Below are 16,941 nucleotides of genomic sequence, written 5' to 3' on the forward strand. Positions count from 1 at the left end.
GAGCAAACAAGGCTGAAAATAGAACCTCCTTGGATGTTAAACCTATTAAACATCTTGTGAATCAGTACAGAGGGAAAGCTATTCTGTATCTCTGTGATTTCTATACAGTGTAGAAAGTGAGGATTGCATCTCTTTTGGGTCGGTACAGAGGGACGAGTCTGTCGGTCAGGAAACTATTAGCTGCATTTGTAATGATAATGATAATCCAGCCTGCTGTGTTGTGGGTAGTTAACAGCAGAGTGCAGACAAACAACCTGTAGGAAATTGGAGGAAGGTAGCCATCCTCCTTATTAGCAAAATGACCAAAATACATCTCCCTCGTTAATCCCTCCATCCACTCATATAGCAGAAAAGTGCACTGCACAGAAAACCCCACAACAACTAATAAGGCGTTTGTTATGTGTGTGCATTGATCTCCTCGGCTCGGCGCAGCTCCTCCACACAACAAAGCAATGCTGTGGTTCTGAAACAACAGCTGAGCAGTAGCCACGTATGTCTCAGCTAATCATTTGTGTTTGCTATTTTTCCATAGATAAATCAGTCTCAAACTGAGGGAGCAAAAAATAACAAGTGACAGTGGAGCCCAGAGTAGACGAGGAAACTCCTTGATGCTTCAGGCATCACTGCATTGCCTGAGTGATTGACATCTCTAAAAAAAAAAAAAAAGATTTATGTGTAACTTCCACAGAAAACAAAGGAAAGACAGAAGAGACAAACTTAACTAATACTCAGGGGGTGTATTTACAGGTTTTAATTGGGACAAATGAGGTGCTGGATGCAGGATTCTGGTCCAGCTATATTATGGAGGACTACTCTACAGGTCTATATGATAATCCAGATTTGTAATTATCCATACTGAAGCAGAGCCAAGGTCAGAAATTAACAGAGCTTCGAGGTAATCTAGCCTTTTTTCTTGTGATGAAAATGTGTTTATTTCACATATACAGTAATAGTTTAGTAAGTGCTCCTGAAAATCAGTTCAATTTACAAACAAATTGAGAACACAAGGAGAAACACCGGGAAGCACTTCACACAGAGCTGCTGTTTCTTTCAGGCCCACAGGATTGCTTTTTGTAGAGAATGAACTGAATCAGACGGCAGCAGGAGCTTCTCAGTGAGATGGAGAGAAGAGAACAGGAGCAGAACAAGAGAAACAAGGTCAATAAGACGATGAATCAGGGAGTGTAGGCAGTTTGGATCTGGCAGACGATGGAGGAAAAGAGCGAATGATGATATCCCTCAATGCTGGACAGAAAAGCAAGCAAAGTCGAAGAAGGAGCTGATATCCATGACTCATGTAGCACTGTAAGGCAACAAGGAGAATGCTGCCGAAGCAAAGATGGTTAGGAAACTTCAGCATGTTGTAGAGGATGGGATCAGGGTGGAGGAGGTTGCGTCTCGGATAACAAGAGGTGAACAGCAGCCTCCCTGTACCAAACCCACCACTGCACCCAACAATAACCAGACTCCTCAGGGCTTTGCACAAAACAATCCCTAAAAGAGCTTCTTGTTTTGGTGCCTCAGTCGTTCTCAGTATCTGGTCAGTTTTTAAATCGCAGTCGTCGACCGGCTTCCCAGCATCTTCATCTGCCGTTTGTATAAACAAGCGCTCAGAGCTGCGCGTGGGAGGTGCCGAGGTCTTGAGGCGGCTGCAGGCCGCAATCAATTTCTGTCTTTGATAAACCGTGCAGCCCCCATCATGCGGACTAAAAGCGAAAAGAGTCTTCCGCCTGTTGCAAGACTCTTTTAAATGCAGTTTCTAATTACATGACAAAGTTTGAGCTTAAGATGGACAGCTTCCAGCAAAGGAGCCGTGCCCTGTACAAGCAAGTGCTGTATCCCTGTAACAAGCTGGACAAAGCTCCACAGAAAGGGTTATGTTGTCTTGTAAATGCCATCAGCTCTGTTGTCCGAACCTTTGTGCTCAACATGGGACTCAAGTTTGATGCCTCGCAAGAACAGTCAGATCGCTACATCTCCCTGCGAGATAGAAGCATAACACTTCACAGGGCAGATGTCTCACTCGGTCAGTTGTTTTTTTGTACCTGAGGCACAGCATGCAAGTGGAGCTAAAACAAAGTGCACAAGAAGAAACAAAGGTGAGACATGACCAATTAACCAGGGGTTGTTTTTCTTTCATAGCATGCAACGAGTGAGGTGTCCACCAGGGACAGTTCTGCCAACTCTCGGGAGACAAATGAGAAACCTAGGCCCAAAACAAACGTGTTATAATATTAATATATAAATGTTAAAATACTGCGATGTGGCAAGTCTGAACAGGGAGGCTGCTCGACCCCAGAGATAAAACTTCCTCGCCAGTATCACAACCCGGCAGCCTTCCGATGTAGTGAAGCAGAAGTGTCGGAGCTCTGCACTTTACTTCATGCTCGAGAGTCGAGATGCACTGAGAGTCATGAGGGGATACACAGACACGGTGCTGAGAAGAGTGCAGGCTTCCAAAGGAGCTAAAGCCTCTGCTACAAGCGATCGACACACTTGCAGTTTTCCCCTCAAAAACGGCAGCACGCTCCAGCCAAATTAATATTACAAGTGGAATGGGGGGTCGCTCTGGGACTGCAAAGCTTATCGGATTAGATTTTCATTTATTATGTTGGTTCTCCTCCTCCCGAGAAATGTTTTTTTTGCCCCCGAGACACGTGAAGTCTCGGCTTCAGAAAAACCACATGTTCAGTAAAGACCTCCAGGCACGAGCAGGAGAAAACAAACACTATCAGCCAATATGGAGTCTTTTATAAAGCAGCTGTTAAATGAGAGTCATGATACTGAAGATGAGTCAGAATTTTGTGTTTTGCTCATATTTAAAAGAAAGTACATTTTAATGTGCACCAGTCAGTTCTATAACTGATATAATCAGTTTGCTGTAGCTAACAGTAGCTCAGCAGGTAGAAAGATTAGGTTTCAGTAATAGTATGATATATTGAGGTATTAAACAATACTCAATGATTATATCATTACAGAACTCAAGTAGTCATTGTTCTCTTGTCTTTAGGTTTTACAGCCTTTAGGTCAGGGTTCGAAGGATCGGAGCAGTATTTGTATACACAGTACTTAATTGTGTTATTACAGAGTTATGCAAAAACTACAGATTACTTCGAAACTTAAGAATGCAGGATGTGTAAGGAAGGAACCCATATAATTATTTTGTGGATCCAGATGACAGGGCAGAAATAGGATTTTGTCTTTAATATTGTGAGTGTTTTTCAAAATTTCGTTGATTTCTCAGAATATACCTGTGAATCCTGATGAGAAAATCATACCTATTTAGAGACGTATATCAATGGGCGGGTAGATTTTAGTGAAGATCCAAATTTAGTGGATTTAAAATATGTTCAGGGATTGTATATTTCCAGCTGTTGTATGATAACAAATAGGACTTTATATAATGTTGAGAACAGATAAATAATTTATGTAATCAGGCTACTTCTTTTTTCTGTTTACATTTCGTTTATAAGAACTAGATAATCCTGTGTGGGATTGTTCGGTTGTTCACTCCACTGAGTATATGTCTAATTGACACTTCCTTTTATGAGTTGCTCTGTAATCACTGCTGTATTGTGCTCCTGTTTGGTAGGAACAGCAGGTTTTTACTGGAGGAGGCTGCAAACTGCACACAATCTTCATCTCAATGCTCACGCTTTTCTGTATTCAGTGGTAGTTGTTGGCAGAGTAGCACATGTACAGGCTGCTCTTTTTGTGCGGAGGTCCACACCGTCATGTTACTGCATCACATCCTTTTTTCAGCTCCCGACCCGAACATGGCGATGAGCACGGGAGCCTGACTTCCAGATACCGATCGGAGTGTGAGCGTGACGTAGTTGGCTGGAGCCGGTGCTTCGCCAGTGCAATCAGGAGATGGAGAGTAATGATTGGATTATCACAGGCTCTGATGATAGAGGATGACCTGTTTGTTTTTTCTTTTTTTCTTTGGCCATCCCCACTCTATCTTCATTGCCAATCTAATTGACTTGGCAAGCCTCCATTAAATTCACTTAAACCTTTTCTGCAATTAAAGTAATGATTTTAATTAGGTTTGTTCATCTTTTTCAGTGACAGGAAAGACTAACTCATTTCGATGTGCTAATGAGCCCCTTTTTTTTTTATTCCGACGAGGGCAGGGCGATATGAATTAGCTCATCCGGGCAGAGCTTTGGAGCACATGCTCGTGTGCAGGCAGTGCCGTGTGTTCTCCCGCCACTTTGTATCTGTGCCAAAATAACAGGCCTGTGAAGAAACACTGAGGTTAAAGGTATAATTACATTCAAACTCAATTTTGACATGTCCAGCAGTCTGAGGGTGAAATTAGGGACGAGCCAGGGAAACGTCAGGCTCAGGAGAATATGTGAGAGTTTATTCTGCCAGTCCTGCTGCATCATTTTACTTTGATGTGTTAGAACCCAGGAAACGCATTCAAATGGCAAGACAGTCATTTTTTTAATTGTAACTCAGATGTAGGTAGAACAATTGTTACCTATTTAAATATGTTTCGGTGTAATTAACATATAAATATATTGCAATCTTTAAGACGGGGACTTGAGATAATGTTTTTTGTGATTTGGTGCTATGCAAATAAAATTGATGCTATTAAAATGTACGAAATTAACCTTCTACTCATGTTACACCGTTTTCAACGTGACAATTTGCTGCTTTTCCAATTTTAAATCATTGTAAATTGAATGTTTTTAGCGCGGCTCGGTTCACAAAAATTTGGAAATGTTGTCAGTGTTTTCTCTAGTTTGATACATAAAGCAAACGTATCAACTCCAGCGAGTGGATCTCTGTGTAAAGTGAAATCTGTGTGTAACTGAAAAGTATATTTTGTCTTTTTATGGCTCTACTGCAACATTTGGGTCGGTCCTGAAAATGTGAAAGAATATCTGTCGCTGACGAAGTGATGTAAGCCTGATTGATATATCAGTATCAGCCAATATGAGCCTTTCATATACATATTCTTAACATTCTTTATCTTTAATAATGTGTGACAATATGAAAACTTGTATTCAACAGAATGAACGATGCAGAAAAGAAGTGTATCTATATGTACATGTTACATTTCGTTTTCTTAATTTATCACACCATTACTGGCTGAGCGTTGGAGTTTCCTCATTTGCTCTTTCAGAATAATTTGGTGGGAGGAGTTTCTGTAATGTCATAACAGTGACTTTCACAGTTAAAGTTACTGTCTTTGTTGTTAGATCTACTGACTTCTCAGACCTTTAGCAACTTTAACAACAAAAAAACTGTTGTAACTTCTCGGATAACTATTTGGGCTCAGCTACGTTTCCATAGAAGACTCCCATTATTCCCCTGTGAGTGCATTGCTCGGCCTTTGTCTCACCAGGTCCACCTGTACATTATCCAACCATAGACCACACACTGACCAAGTCTCATTTGAAAACCATGGGCTTATATATTTGTGTGTGACTGTCATCCTAGCCATGGACATGCCAGCTGAGTTGACAGCCCTCAACATCACACCACAAGGAGCCCTGCTGCGCTGGAACCCTCCTCTGTCCAGTGTTGACAACTACGTGCTGACTCTCACACACAACCAAGGTAAGTTTTCAAAACATCTCAAGATTAAAAAATAACTACTTATAATAATTTGTTTATTTGTTTATACAATAACGAGTTATATTTTCATTAGGACAGAAGCTGACCTCTGAATGTGCAAATAACGAAAAACTAAGGTGTTCTCCTCACACTGGCTTCCAGGACACTCACATTGTTTTTGTACTGATACCAGTGTTTTATGTCGCTGATGCATGACGCACATGGCTATGAAAGGTGCTGTAAAATTTACATAACAACTTATTTTTGGGACAAAACACTACATTCACTGAGTGGAAATCACAGCACCGACTGCAGTAACATCAGCCTGCAGGGTCGGAGCGTAATGAGCGATATTTGTTGTAGGTCATTCAGGTGCAGCGTGGTGAGATGTGACAGGTACCATCAAGGTTTCCCCATCAAGAAGTGAGATCAACACAATGGGTCCTTTGAGGCAATATGGGCCTATTTGTCTTGTTTTCATTTCATTACGCTCGGTGGAACCACTAAGCCTCGGCCTGAATATCCCAGGTAGTTCACATGCAGCATACGATTCTGATGCAGCCCGTGTCCTCACTGTCTGACAGCCATACCCAGACAGGTACAAAAGATAGCCGCGCTGCTCGGCCCCTCAGAGCCCATTTTATAATTTGCTCCGTGAACTGTGGATTACTTCCAAGTTGGACAAGGTGAAATGCGAAAGTGTAAAAAACTGACTGAAGAAATCGGCCACTGTTGGCAGTCATTATAAAGATACTACTTTTTTTTAAACTCACCAATCAAGATTTTAGCGATCTCTGCCTTTATTTATTGCCCAGACAGCAAAACGAAAGTGGCCCGAACACAATAAATGTGAGCCTGAAGTGGACCATCTGTAAAATGGAAATTGTGGCAAACTAGATTCTCTAGGCAAGATGTAATTTGGATATGAACCTAAAGTGGCCCATGTGGTAAATAGTGAATATGGTCGAAATAGTGCTAATGTAATTGGGCCTCCTCAGGTTGGCATGTGGTGTTGCTCTGGCTTACTAGTGGCCCAGTTCTGGCTAACAGGAGCGGACCGCCTGAGTGCCATGACAGGATGAGAGTTTGGGCCAAATCTGGGACAAAACAATCCTGCTATTTGGATGTGTGACTTAATTAGCTGGTAGAAAATGTTCTGGGAAGCTCCTCTCTCGCACCTGACCCCCCCCCCCCCACACTAACTAAGCCAAGCCTGGAGATATCTGTAGAATCTCTATTGCTCAGCTTTCAGAATCAATGTGTAAATGACACCCGGGCTGACTGGATCGCAGCCAGATCAGATCAGCTACAGAGACAGTATCTATATGCTGGACGCATATTAGGAAACCAGCCCAGCCAGGGTTTACAGAACTGCATTGCAAGTTGTGGACAAATTCCCTTGAGCGCAAATGTATTAAACCAAGGTCAATATGGCTCATTTTTTGCTTCGTGTTGTCCTGCATTTTTATGGGCAACCGAGAACAACCTTTTAAAATCCTTAGCAGGAAAAATAAAAAAATATGATTCCGTCTTCTCCTCCCATCAGTTTCTCAGCCTCCTCATATTATCAGAGATTTAAAAAAAAAACACAGTTGACATTAGAGCAGTTACGTTAAATGTTTGTTTCTTAAGGCTGAAAATGCAGATTGGCTTTTGAACGGTGATTTATCTGAGTTTTTACCCTGTTAAAATTGGTCCGACAGATCATCTCAGCAATGACAATACCTCCAAATGGTAGTTAGAATATGAAGTTATAAAAAAGAGCATTTATAGTCATTAAGGAGAAGTCCACAAAAGCTTTTTCACTGAAAGCGTTAGAGAAATCCTTTGAATTTAAAAAAGGACCTCAACAGTTTTGTCTTTGAGATTCAAATCAGCCATTGTTCATGCTGTGGAGCATTTTTCAAAGAGATTTAATGTAATCTTTTTAGTGGAAACTGAAAACAGAATGTGTGTGGGATGGTGTAAATGTGGTAATAAACCCTGTGTGTGCGTTTTATTCTGTTATCCAGTGACGGCTGATACTCTGCTCGTGGAAGGCAACAAGCAGGAGCACCAGCTGACCAACCTTAAGCCCAGCACCACCTACTCCGTGGCCCTCTACGCCAGCAAAGGACCCCTCACCAGCGGCACGGTCATCACCAACCTCCAGACACGTACGTGCTCATTTTCTTCAGCTGTTCACGGACACGGCGACTCAGCGGGGCGCCTCACAGCAGGACGCCGCTCCAGGCCTGTCTGGAGCCGTTCAGTGTGGGATTCAAACGCTCTCACCTTGTTTGCCTTGTTTCATTCACACCAAAATGAAATGCACGTTAATTAGGAGTTGTCCTGTCTTTGTCCTTGACCAAGGGCAACAGCTACACACTGTTTCTAAAGTAGTAAGAATGAGTCAGATCCACTGGTTGCATTCCTCTTAGGGGATAAATAAAGTGCAGTACAGGGGGAGATCTTCCCGCTCACTGATTCTTCTTTGCTATTGCTGATCAGACAATGACAGTTGGGTCCGTTGTAAAGTGTTTGTGTTCATGCGCTTGTTTGATGTTATGAGAAATATGAAAAAGGCTGATTGTGAACCTGAGATAACCGTCACCTTGGAACAGGTTTGGTTTTTGTCGTGTTTATATATTAACACGAATTAAGTGAACCTAAGTTACTGCGTGGTTGGTAACTCCTGCTGCACAACAACAGGTCAGGTGTTTCCACAAGGATCTGGTGGACGATTGCTTTAAAGGAGCTTTATTTCTCTGATGTGATTGGTTGTTAGTGTGTCGTTGAGCAATGTAACTACAGGATATTTCCTTATTGAGAGGATTCATTTGGCCCAAGTTGTTGTAAAGGTTGCTTTTCATATCAATTGATTTCGATAACTGTCATGATAAATGCCACATTATTATTTCTTTCAAGTTTTTGCTCCTGAGTGAAGGTTGTGGTTTTAAACTCGTCTTTATGAGCAGTGAAAAACATTTATTTTAATATTAAAATGTTTATGTTTGCTGCAAAGAATCATATTTGTCACTGAGGGTCATGATCTTTGTCGTGGTCAAGGAAACAAGTTTCCCTGAGTTGAAATTCACCTTTATCAGCAGCTGCAATGAGAGGAAAGTTGAGGGTGAAGGAATTGTTCCAGTTTAGCCAAGTTGCAGCTCTGCAAACTTTGTGTTTTCTAGAGCTCCTGCGAGGGGAAGAGAAAAAAAACTTTTCAGTCAGCAGAGGAGTTCATATCCCCCGAGGAGTAGCTCTGCTACCTGTCCTGCACTGCAGCAGAGTGAAGCAGAAACAAACACTCACAACAGCACGAGAGCAGAGGCTGCAGAGGCTTCAAAACATAAATGGGTCTCGGAGAGAATTAAGTGTACCTGCAGCCATGTCGATGCTGTACGTGCATATAGTAACTCATACCTAAACAGCTATTCCTGGCAGTTTAAGGTGACTCTAATTTGGAAACAGATGCTCTGCCTGGTGCAGGATGTGCGTCGGCTTCTCAGGAGAACAAAAGGAAGGGAAGAAAAACAAGAAACATGCTTTTCTGCCCTGGTTAGACTCTGAGTAAAGAGGACAGGGATTTTGTTTTGTTTTGAACACCATGTCTTATTAAATCAAGCAAACAGTTGGGTGCTTGCCTTTGTTGCTCTCGTCCTCTGAGTGGAATATACTCAATTTATTCGTGCCTTTCCGTTTGGGAAGACATGTTATTATGCAGAGAAGGCATGTAGACAAGACCCATTTGGAAATCCTCCAGACACGTCCTTCCGCCATTCATGAGGAAACACATGCAGGATTTTTCTTTATAATAAACATCAAAAGTGTCACACGCATATTAACAGAGCTGAATGCGTTGGTGAATTTGTGTCAATTCTGGTGTCTAAGCCTTCAACGTATTTCTTTTTTCTATAATGAATTTATTTTGTCCTAAAGAAGGCCTTCCTAAAAGATTAATATTCTTATGCTATAATTAAATTCAAACATATTGCTCTTAAACTTTACCTAATTTCAGTGAGGAACTGAATTCAATAAAAGGAACAAAGAAAAATAACCCCTCACTTAATCATGGGCCACCCTCGGGCTTAAGTGTAATTTATTAAAAGCAGTTTTTTGAGAAACCTTTTTTTTTCCGACATTGACTTATATTAACAAATGTGCACAAAGAAACTCGCACCAACGTTTTGCCCTTCTGAGACTAATGATAACATGTCTCACCAGGGGGCGCCTTAGTCAGCGCCAACTTCAGAGGGATCTTCCAGAGTTGTTAATTAAACGTCCTAATTGAAATCTTAAAGCCTGGTACTGTTGCGCTCCCACAGTGTGTTTTCTCAGGCTGTTCCGCTCAAGTGGATAATGTCCCATTGGGAACGGGCTGGGGAGAGGACACTGATTGGTTCAGTCAACTATCCAGGCTCTTCCCTGGTCATCCTCCCTCCGTGTCTTGCTGCTCTGTGTCCGTCTGCTTCTGTCTCACCTGCTCTGTTAGTTCCATTGTGCTCCTGTGTCTGACTCCTGATCCACAGTGCTAAAGAGGCCAATAGGCAAGTCTGCATATTCATAGAGAACATTTAAAAACAAGCTTTGACCGTAATACTAAAATACTGCAGAATAAAGTAAATGCAAGGAAATTATCAAATACAAATAAATAGTAAAATAACTATACATATGTCTTTATTAATAATTAAGGGCACAGCTGTAATACAGATGGTTCTTAAATTGGATTTAAAAGTGATTTTATGACTTGGGAACATATTAGTAGACAAATGAGCCGCAGCAGAATTAGCTGACTGCACACACACACACACACACACACACACACACACATAGACAAACACACACTACTCTATCACACCACCTCTTCAACAAATCATATTGACCATTGCTGTATGTTTTTTTAAGCACATTTTGCTTGTTAAGTTAATGGTGACTCGTTGGGAATGAGCAAAAACTAAAGTTGTCTGTCTGTATAGACTGTTTGCTTGGTTCGCCACATATCTTCACATTTGTCAGAGTGTTTGTAAACCTGTAGCTACAGGCTGATGCACAATCCGCCCTCTCTCGAGCTGCCTAACCTGCAGGCGATGAATCCAAATGAGCAGCAGAGGGAGGAGGAGTTGACTGACGGTGACTGATGTCTGTGTTCTTCATTCAACTTCAATCACTGTTTTCATGTCAGGAATAGTTTCATTTTGACATTTTACATTTGTTTCCAGTAAGATTTTGTTGAGTTTATAAACTGCATAGACTTTGCTGCTGTAAACTATGCATTTTGCTTCTTTGGAAACAAATTATGTTTATTAGAACCCTGTTCCAAAGGCTTTGCAGGTTACCTGCATCAACCCATTGCATGACTCAGATTCACTGTTCCTGTTAATGGACCTTAAATCTGGAAAGAAGTTGTTAAGTGCGCGTACAGTTTACTTTATGGTCCATGCGCTGCACAGCACCTGTGCAAATACAAAAGCACAATCAGTAAAGTTTCTTCAGGTTTCGGTTCTCACTAATTTTTGGGAAAGGTGGGTCCTCCATACTTATATGCTGAACACATGCGGGGGGTTCTTTCGTTGATTCCCAAGCCTCTTAACCACAGCTAAGAGTTGTTTTGTTGTCTGGCCTCCATGGCTCAAGAGTTCAACACGGTAAGACAGCTTGGCTTTCCAAAGGCTGATATTTAAGCTATAGGACTGGAAAATAAGGGATTTTGCTACGGCTGTCTGTCTAAGCCTGTCGGCTGCAGCACCGGGACTTTTCCCCCTCAGATGTGTCTTAGCCCACTCGCGGAGTAGTGCTTGGCAGGTTGGTGAAGCTGCAGAGATCCTTGCTGCGGGCGGCTTCATTGAGCTCTGGCTGATATTTGTTCAAGTGCTCGGAGAGCTGCAATTATAGATGGATAATCTACTTTCTTCAGGCAATTGAGGCTCTTTTGACAGATTAATGTACTTTAAAGAACTGGTGTCCCCATTAAATCTATACCATGAATTTTGTTTTAGATAGATAGATACTTTATTGATCCTGAGGGAAATTTTGAAGTGTTACGGTTAAATGATCAATGCTTGAACCTTATCAGAATTATTTCATAGAGCTCATTAAATTATATTATACTACTAAACTAAATACACAGCTTTTAAGCTTTTGTCGGCTTTTAAGCCTGTCAATCATCAGCCTCTATTCTAATAATAAATATTCAGATTTAATTGTGAAAAACATAAAATACTCCTTCACTGAGTTTCGTCATTCGTCGGATTATAGGTGATATTCAGAATTGTACAAGAAGAGAAGCATCAAACAACCGATTACATATACTCAATGATTTCCGTGTGTGTGTGTGTGTATATATATATAAGTATATATGAAGCATTTGGCTCAGAATTACATTTAAATCTGTGCTGCTAGCTGCTTAGTGTCTCTTACGCAACTTGTGAACTGCAGCCTCACTCTGCACAAGGGCAACTTTAATGTGTGGCTTAACAAAAGTTAAGTGATGTCAAACTTTTTTTTACTGCCAAAGCAGAGAGAGGAGAAGTAGACAAAGTCTGATGAGGTCAGTCTGACTGAAAGGTTTGTCTCTAATCCTGGGGAACAGCGTGTGGATAATTCATCTAATAAAAGACATCAGAGGGTTCAGTTTTTATATCCAGACTCCTCATGTTGTTCTGAGCTGCAGTGATGGAATAAGAGAGTAAAAGCATCAACACTGCCAGGAATCCTGTCGGGGTTTCAAAGAATCCTTGTTCAATGAAAAACAAACTTCAATAAATATTATGGTTTTTGTGTGTTTGATAAATTCTACTTTTATAGAAACCAGAGTCGACACATGAAACACAAACTGATCTATATGATCTGATAAAATGTCTATTGTCCATATTATTTTGTCCCTGTCATGATCCTGTAGGAATGATGACTCTTAATTTTCCATGGGATCTGATTGGTTTATGGCTGAGCAGGTTTGGATCTGATCCTCTGACTGGATAGAGGTGCCAGTACCATTGCGGTTTATTCCAGTAAGAAGCAAACTAGGATTCAAACAGTTAGCGCATGGCCACATGTCATGGAATGCACAATGAATATCGCCTGTAAAAGTTCACCAAATTTGACCTCATGTAAAGCCATGCTGTGGTTTTTTCTGTGCGCCCCTGCACTGACATATTCACTCATGTGTCACTGGCCCCTTGAATTTGAAGTTGCCCCAAAAACTACAAGTCCTGCATCATTGTGCAGACCCCAGATCTCATGGTTAATAACAAGCTGTTTGCTTGAACAATTCAGAACAACGAAGGCGTCGCCTATAGATGTGATATCCACTCCAAAAGGAAAACCTCCTCCCTCTTCTCTTCCCACAACAAATTGCCGCTGCCCACGTTCCCTTTCCCATCTGCTTCTCTGTGTGGTTTTCTTTTTTTCTCCTCTTGCATTGTTGACTCTGTGTTAATGAGACATTAGGTGTAGCCAATCCCATTCATCTCAACCCCGCTGTTCTGAGCCGCCAGCAAAACCTGCTCACCTGCTCAGGTGCTCTCCATGAAAGGGTTTAATTGGAGGGAGAGTATGAGAGAGAAAAGGACGAGGTGACCGATTTAATGGGCGAGTGAAGAGGAGGATAGAATAAAGACAGGTAAAATGAGGGCGGCCATCCATTTGTAACGACCGAAGTCTCCCCCCCTGCCTCTCCGTTCTCTCATCTACACCCTGCACACACATTTACCGCCTTCACACACACACAAACAATGCAGCGCCAGTGTTCATCAAGACGAGGGGATGACAAGAACAGAAGATAAACTCCATTCGCTCTCGGGCACATTGAGTTGGAGTGGCAGCCCGTCAGATAAGGAGGAAAGAAGGAGGTGGACAAAGGATGGGTGGACGGAGAGAAACACAATCATTCAAGGAGATAAGGAGGAGAGTGAAGGGGAGGGAGACCCCAGGTTGATGTCGGAATAGAGGGAAAAGGACAAAGGGCATGGACGAGGAAGAGCAGGAATGAGAAGCGGAGGAGGTCAGTGCAGAAGAGAAGGTTACACAGGAGGAGATTGGCACATCAGCACAGACTTGGCACAAGCCGCAATGTGCTGCCTTTATCTCAAAGTGCACTTGTACTCTTAAACACTCTTAGTTCCGCCCTTTTTCTGTCCTCTCCCAGTCCCCCCGACACATAGTGTGAATCTGTCCATCACTGTCTCCGAGAGCAGGCACCCTGCATCTTTCAGGAGGCTGTCAAAGCGGTCTGCGCTGTTAATTACCGAGCTGTCATTTAATATGTGCGCACACACGAGGATTTAAATGAGAAGAGAGCACAGGGAGTGAGACTTGCAAATTGTCTTTGTATGTGGTGAGTTGTTTCTGCAGCGTGGGTTCATCTTCAGGACTTGAGCTAAAAGTTAAGCCTTTGGCCTCTCAAGTAAAAAATTGAAGCTGTTTATTCACGGAAAACAATAAGAGCGAGAATCAAAAGTCAGAGAATGGGAATCGGAGGAAGAGACAGCTCTGCAGTGGATGTCTTTAATTCATATTTACAGCCTCGGTGTTGGACTGCAGAGCATGCAAGGCACACTTCATTTATTCCAGCACCCCCGCCTCCCTTACACCGAGCGCCTGTTGGGCAACGTGACCCAGAGTCATGATGTAACTGCAGGAAACTGATTTTTTTTAAATGAGAGTTCATCTATTTTTCCACCATGCTCTAAATGAGGTGAGCCCCTGCTATAGCACAACGGACGATCAGATAGCGGCTCGGAAATGATGACATAAGGTGGTGAGTGTCCTTGGGATCATATTAAAATAAAAAGCACTGTAATCAATCTTTTTATTTTTTTACCGTACCGGGACCAACAGTAAAATTGGCTGGTGTGATGTAATGTGTGGTAAAACTTGGGAGGGCTCGTTGATCAAGGCCTTTATTTGCTGCTGCACTGTGAGTGAACATGAGAGTGTCTCACTGCTCTTCTCGCTGAGGCCCCCGGGGATCTGGGATCAGTGTCAAGGTTGTACCCACATTGTTGATTGCATTTCCTGTACATTTGGAATATGTCATGTGACGAAAATTCATCCTGAGATTTGAAATAATGAAATTCTCAGACCGGAGTTGCTTTTGAGTCTTTATAATAATAAGCTCTGCAGAGTTAACAAGCACGGGTGCTCAAAATGGAACAACAACAACTGGCTGCAAGTTCACAAAAAGTCAGAACTTATACACAGAGGCGTTACATAAGAGATGATATGAAAAAAAAGAGGACATCAAAGACATGAAAGACATGAGATCATCATCTATGTCTTATCTGCTGTGTCCATACGTCCCCGGTACCAGTTAGAAGAAAAACATCACCAAATAAGGGTTCCATCCTTTCAGGTAGACAGTATCACAGCAGTGAGACACCTAGACAGGGGATTTCCACTACCTTAGACACTGGTCAGTGGAATTTTCCATTACAGTCATTATCACCTACTTTTCCTTATCCTGATCCTATACACTCGTTCTAAATCTGTCTGTGTGGAATGAGCTGGGCCCTGTGGAAATGCTGGTTGATTCTCTCTGAAACTGTAAATGTGACCTGCCGTGATTGAGCCGTGGCGAGTAAAGACAAACTCCACAAAACCATGAACCCTTTAGAAAACCACGTGTTCCTCCAGCACGAGTCAATTTATCATTACACATACAGTCATTTCTTGTTTTGCAGTTAGCTAAACTTTTCTTTTCTCTGTCTTCCCTGCAGCCATGGATGCACCGGTGAACCTGACAGCCAGTGAAGTGAATCACCGCAGCGCTCTCATCTCCTGGCAACCGCCAATCGCAGAAATTGACAACTACATGCTGACCTACAAGTCAACTGACGGCAACCGAAAAGTATGTGGCACACACGCAGTCACTCACACATACACACACATACAAAACATATACTCCTACACACATTGTTACATCTGTCAAGGAGGTTTACTTCTGTGTGTTTGTCTGTAAGCAGGATTATGCAAAAAACGACTTAACCAATATCCATGAAGTTGTGTAGAGGGGTGAGTCATGACCTTAGGAAGAACCCTTAAAATGTTGATGGGATCTGGGTACAGAATTTGTTTTACTTTAAGATCCAAGATTTAGCAATTTCATTGATATCATGGATATTTTTTAGGGGACTTATATACGCGTTTGTGCAGTTTGGTGAAGATCCAAATCAAATCTGGATCTATTTAATTTAAATGTGGTTTTATAAGGGGACTGCGAAGACTTCTACTGAATTTTCTAAAATGAGTTTCTGCATCTTCTGGTTCTGGAGATCTTGTAAAGTAACCATGATACCTTTGCAAACCTGAGTGATGGACTCTCTTCTTTTGTTTCTCTATTCACTTGAAAACAGATGATCATACCTGCAGGTCCAAAAAATGCTCCAAATTTAATCAATTAATTATAGGTGACATTATCAATGTTCAGTGAAATCAAATTAATGTAGAATCCTAACCTTGTAGCAAGCACTTAAAGATTAATGAAATATATATCTTGCAGTCTTGTAATCCCTTGATGTGGAGTTTGTAAGCATTCAGGGATAGACACACACAAACGCACACGCACACACACACACACACACACACACACACACACACACACAGTCAAATTGCCAGTCCAATAGAGATATTATTTTCATGTGCCTCTGTAGAGACATTGTTTATTTTTGATTAAACCTTTTATGTGGCTGAGTAATGATAATAAAGCACTTTAGTCAGATCTGTGTGGAACGCTTCAAGCCTGTTAACAAATTGACTGTAATCATTTCCCACGATGCTTTGCAAAATACTCTTTTATTAGCAATTAACTTGCACGTCGGGTCTTTCTGTAGTTGGTAGGACACCCACTGACATACTGCACTCACTCGCCCCTCACAGCTGCTTTAACCATCACAAATAAACCAAGTGTTAACCAGAAAGCAGCACTTTGAAGATGTGTGAGGCATCTTCGCAACAATGTTTCAGAACAAAATGTTAGGACGTCAAACACACACACACAAACACACACACACACAAACACACACACACGGACACACAGAACTGTCACCTTCAATGGTCACTGTAGACACCTGATCTTATAAATGAATAGTTAAGAAATAAAATTATTCTTCCGTTCTCTCTCTCTCTCTCTCTCTCTCTCTCTCTCTCTCTCTCTCTCTCTCTCTCCCTCTCTCTCTCTCTCTCTGACCTTGTGAGTGTGGTATGGTCGACCATCGGGGGTCACTCACGCACAATAATGCAACTGTAACTCTTCACACGATCCCTCATTCGATTTTATTTGAGATGCAAAGAGACGTTTTAGTAATAGTTTTGTGCTGCATTCCTTTTAGATTATAAAGAATCAACCTCATTCGTTTATATTGAAGCATTTACAAATGACTCAGATAAAATTTGCAT

General features: G+C 41.8%; 1 protein-coding gene across 1 annotated transcript in view; it reads left to right on the forward strand.

Moving 5' to 3' along the window:
* The window catches only part of tnr (tenascin R (restrictin, janusin)), a 68,394-nt gene that overhangs the window by 36,384 nt on the left and 15,069 nt on the right, over nucleotides 1-16,941 (forward strand). Inside the window, exons 20-22 of the mRNA XM_053437093.1 lie at nucleotides 5,455-5,574; nucleotides 7,584-7,727; nucleotides 15,264-15,394. Coding sequence (XP_053293068.1) covers nucleotides 5,455-5,574; nucleotides 7,584-7,727; nucleotides 15,264-15,394 — 395 coding nt within the window. The remainder of the gene's footprint in view (nucleotides 1-5,454; nucleotides 5,575-7,583; nucleotides 7,728-15,263; nucleotides 15,395-16,941) is intronic.

Source organism: Pleuronectes platessa, chromosome 13 (genome assembly GCF_947347685.1).
Source record: "Pleuronectes platessa chromosome 13, fPlePla1.1, whole genome shotgun sequence".
Classification (NCBI taxonomy): Eukaryota; Metazoa; Chordata; class Actinopteri; order Pleuronectiformes; family Pleuronectidae; genus Pleuronectes; species Pleuronectes platessa.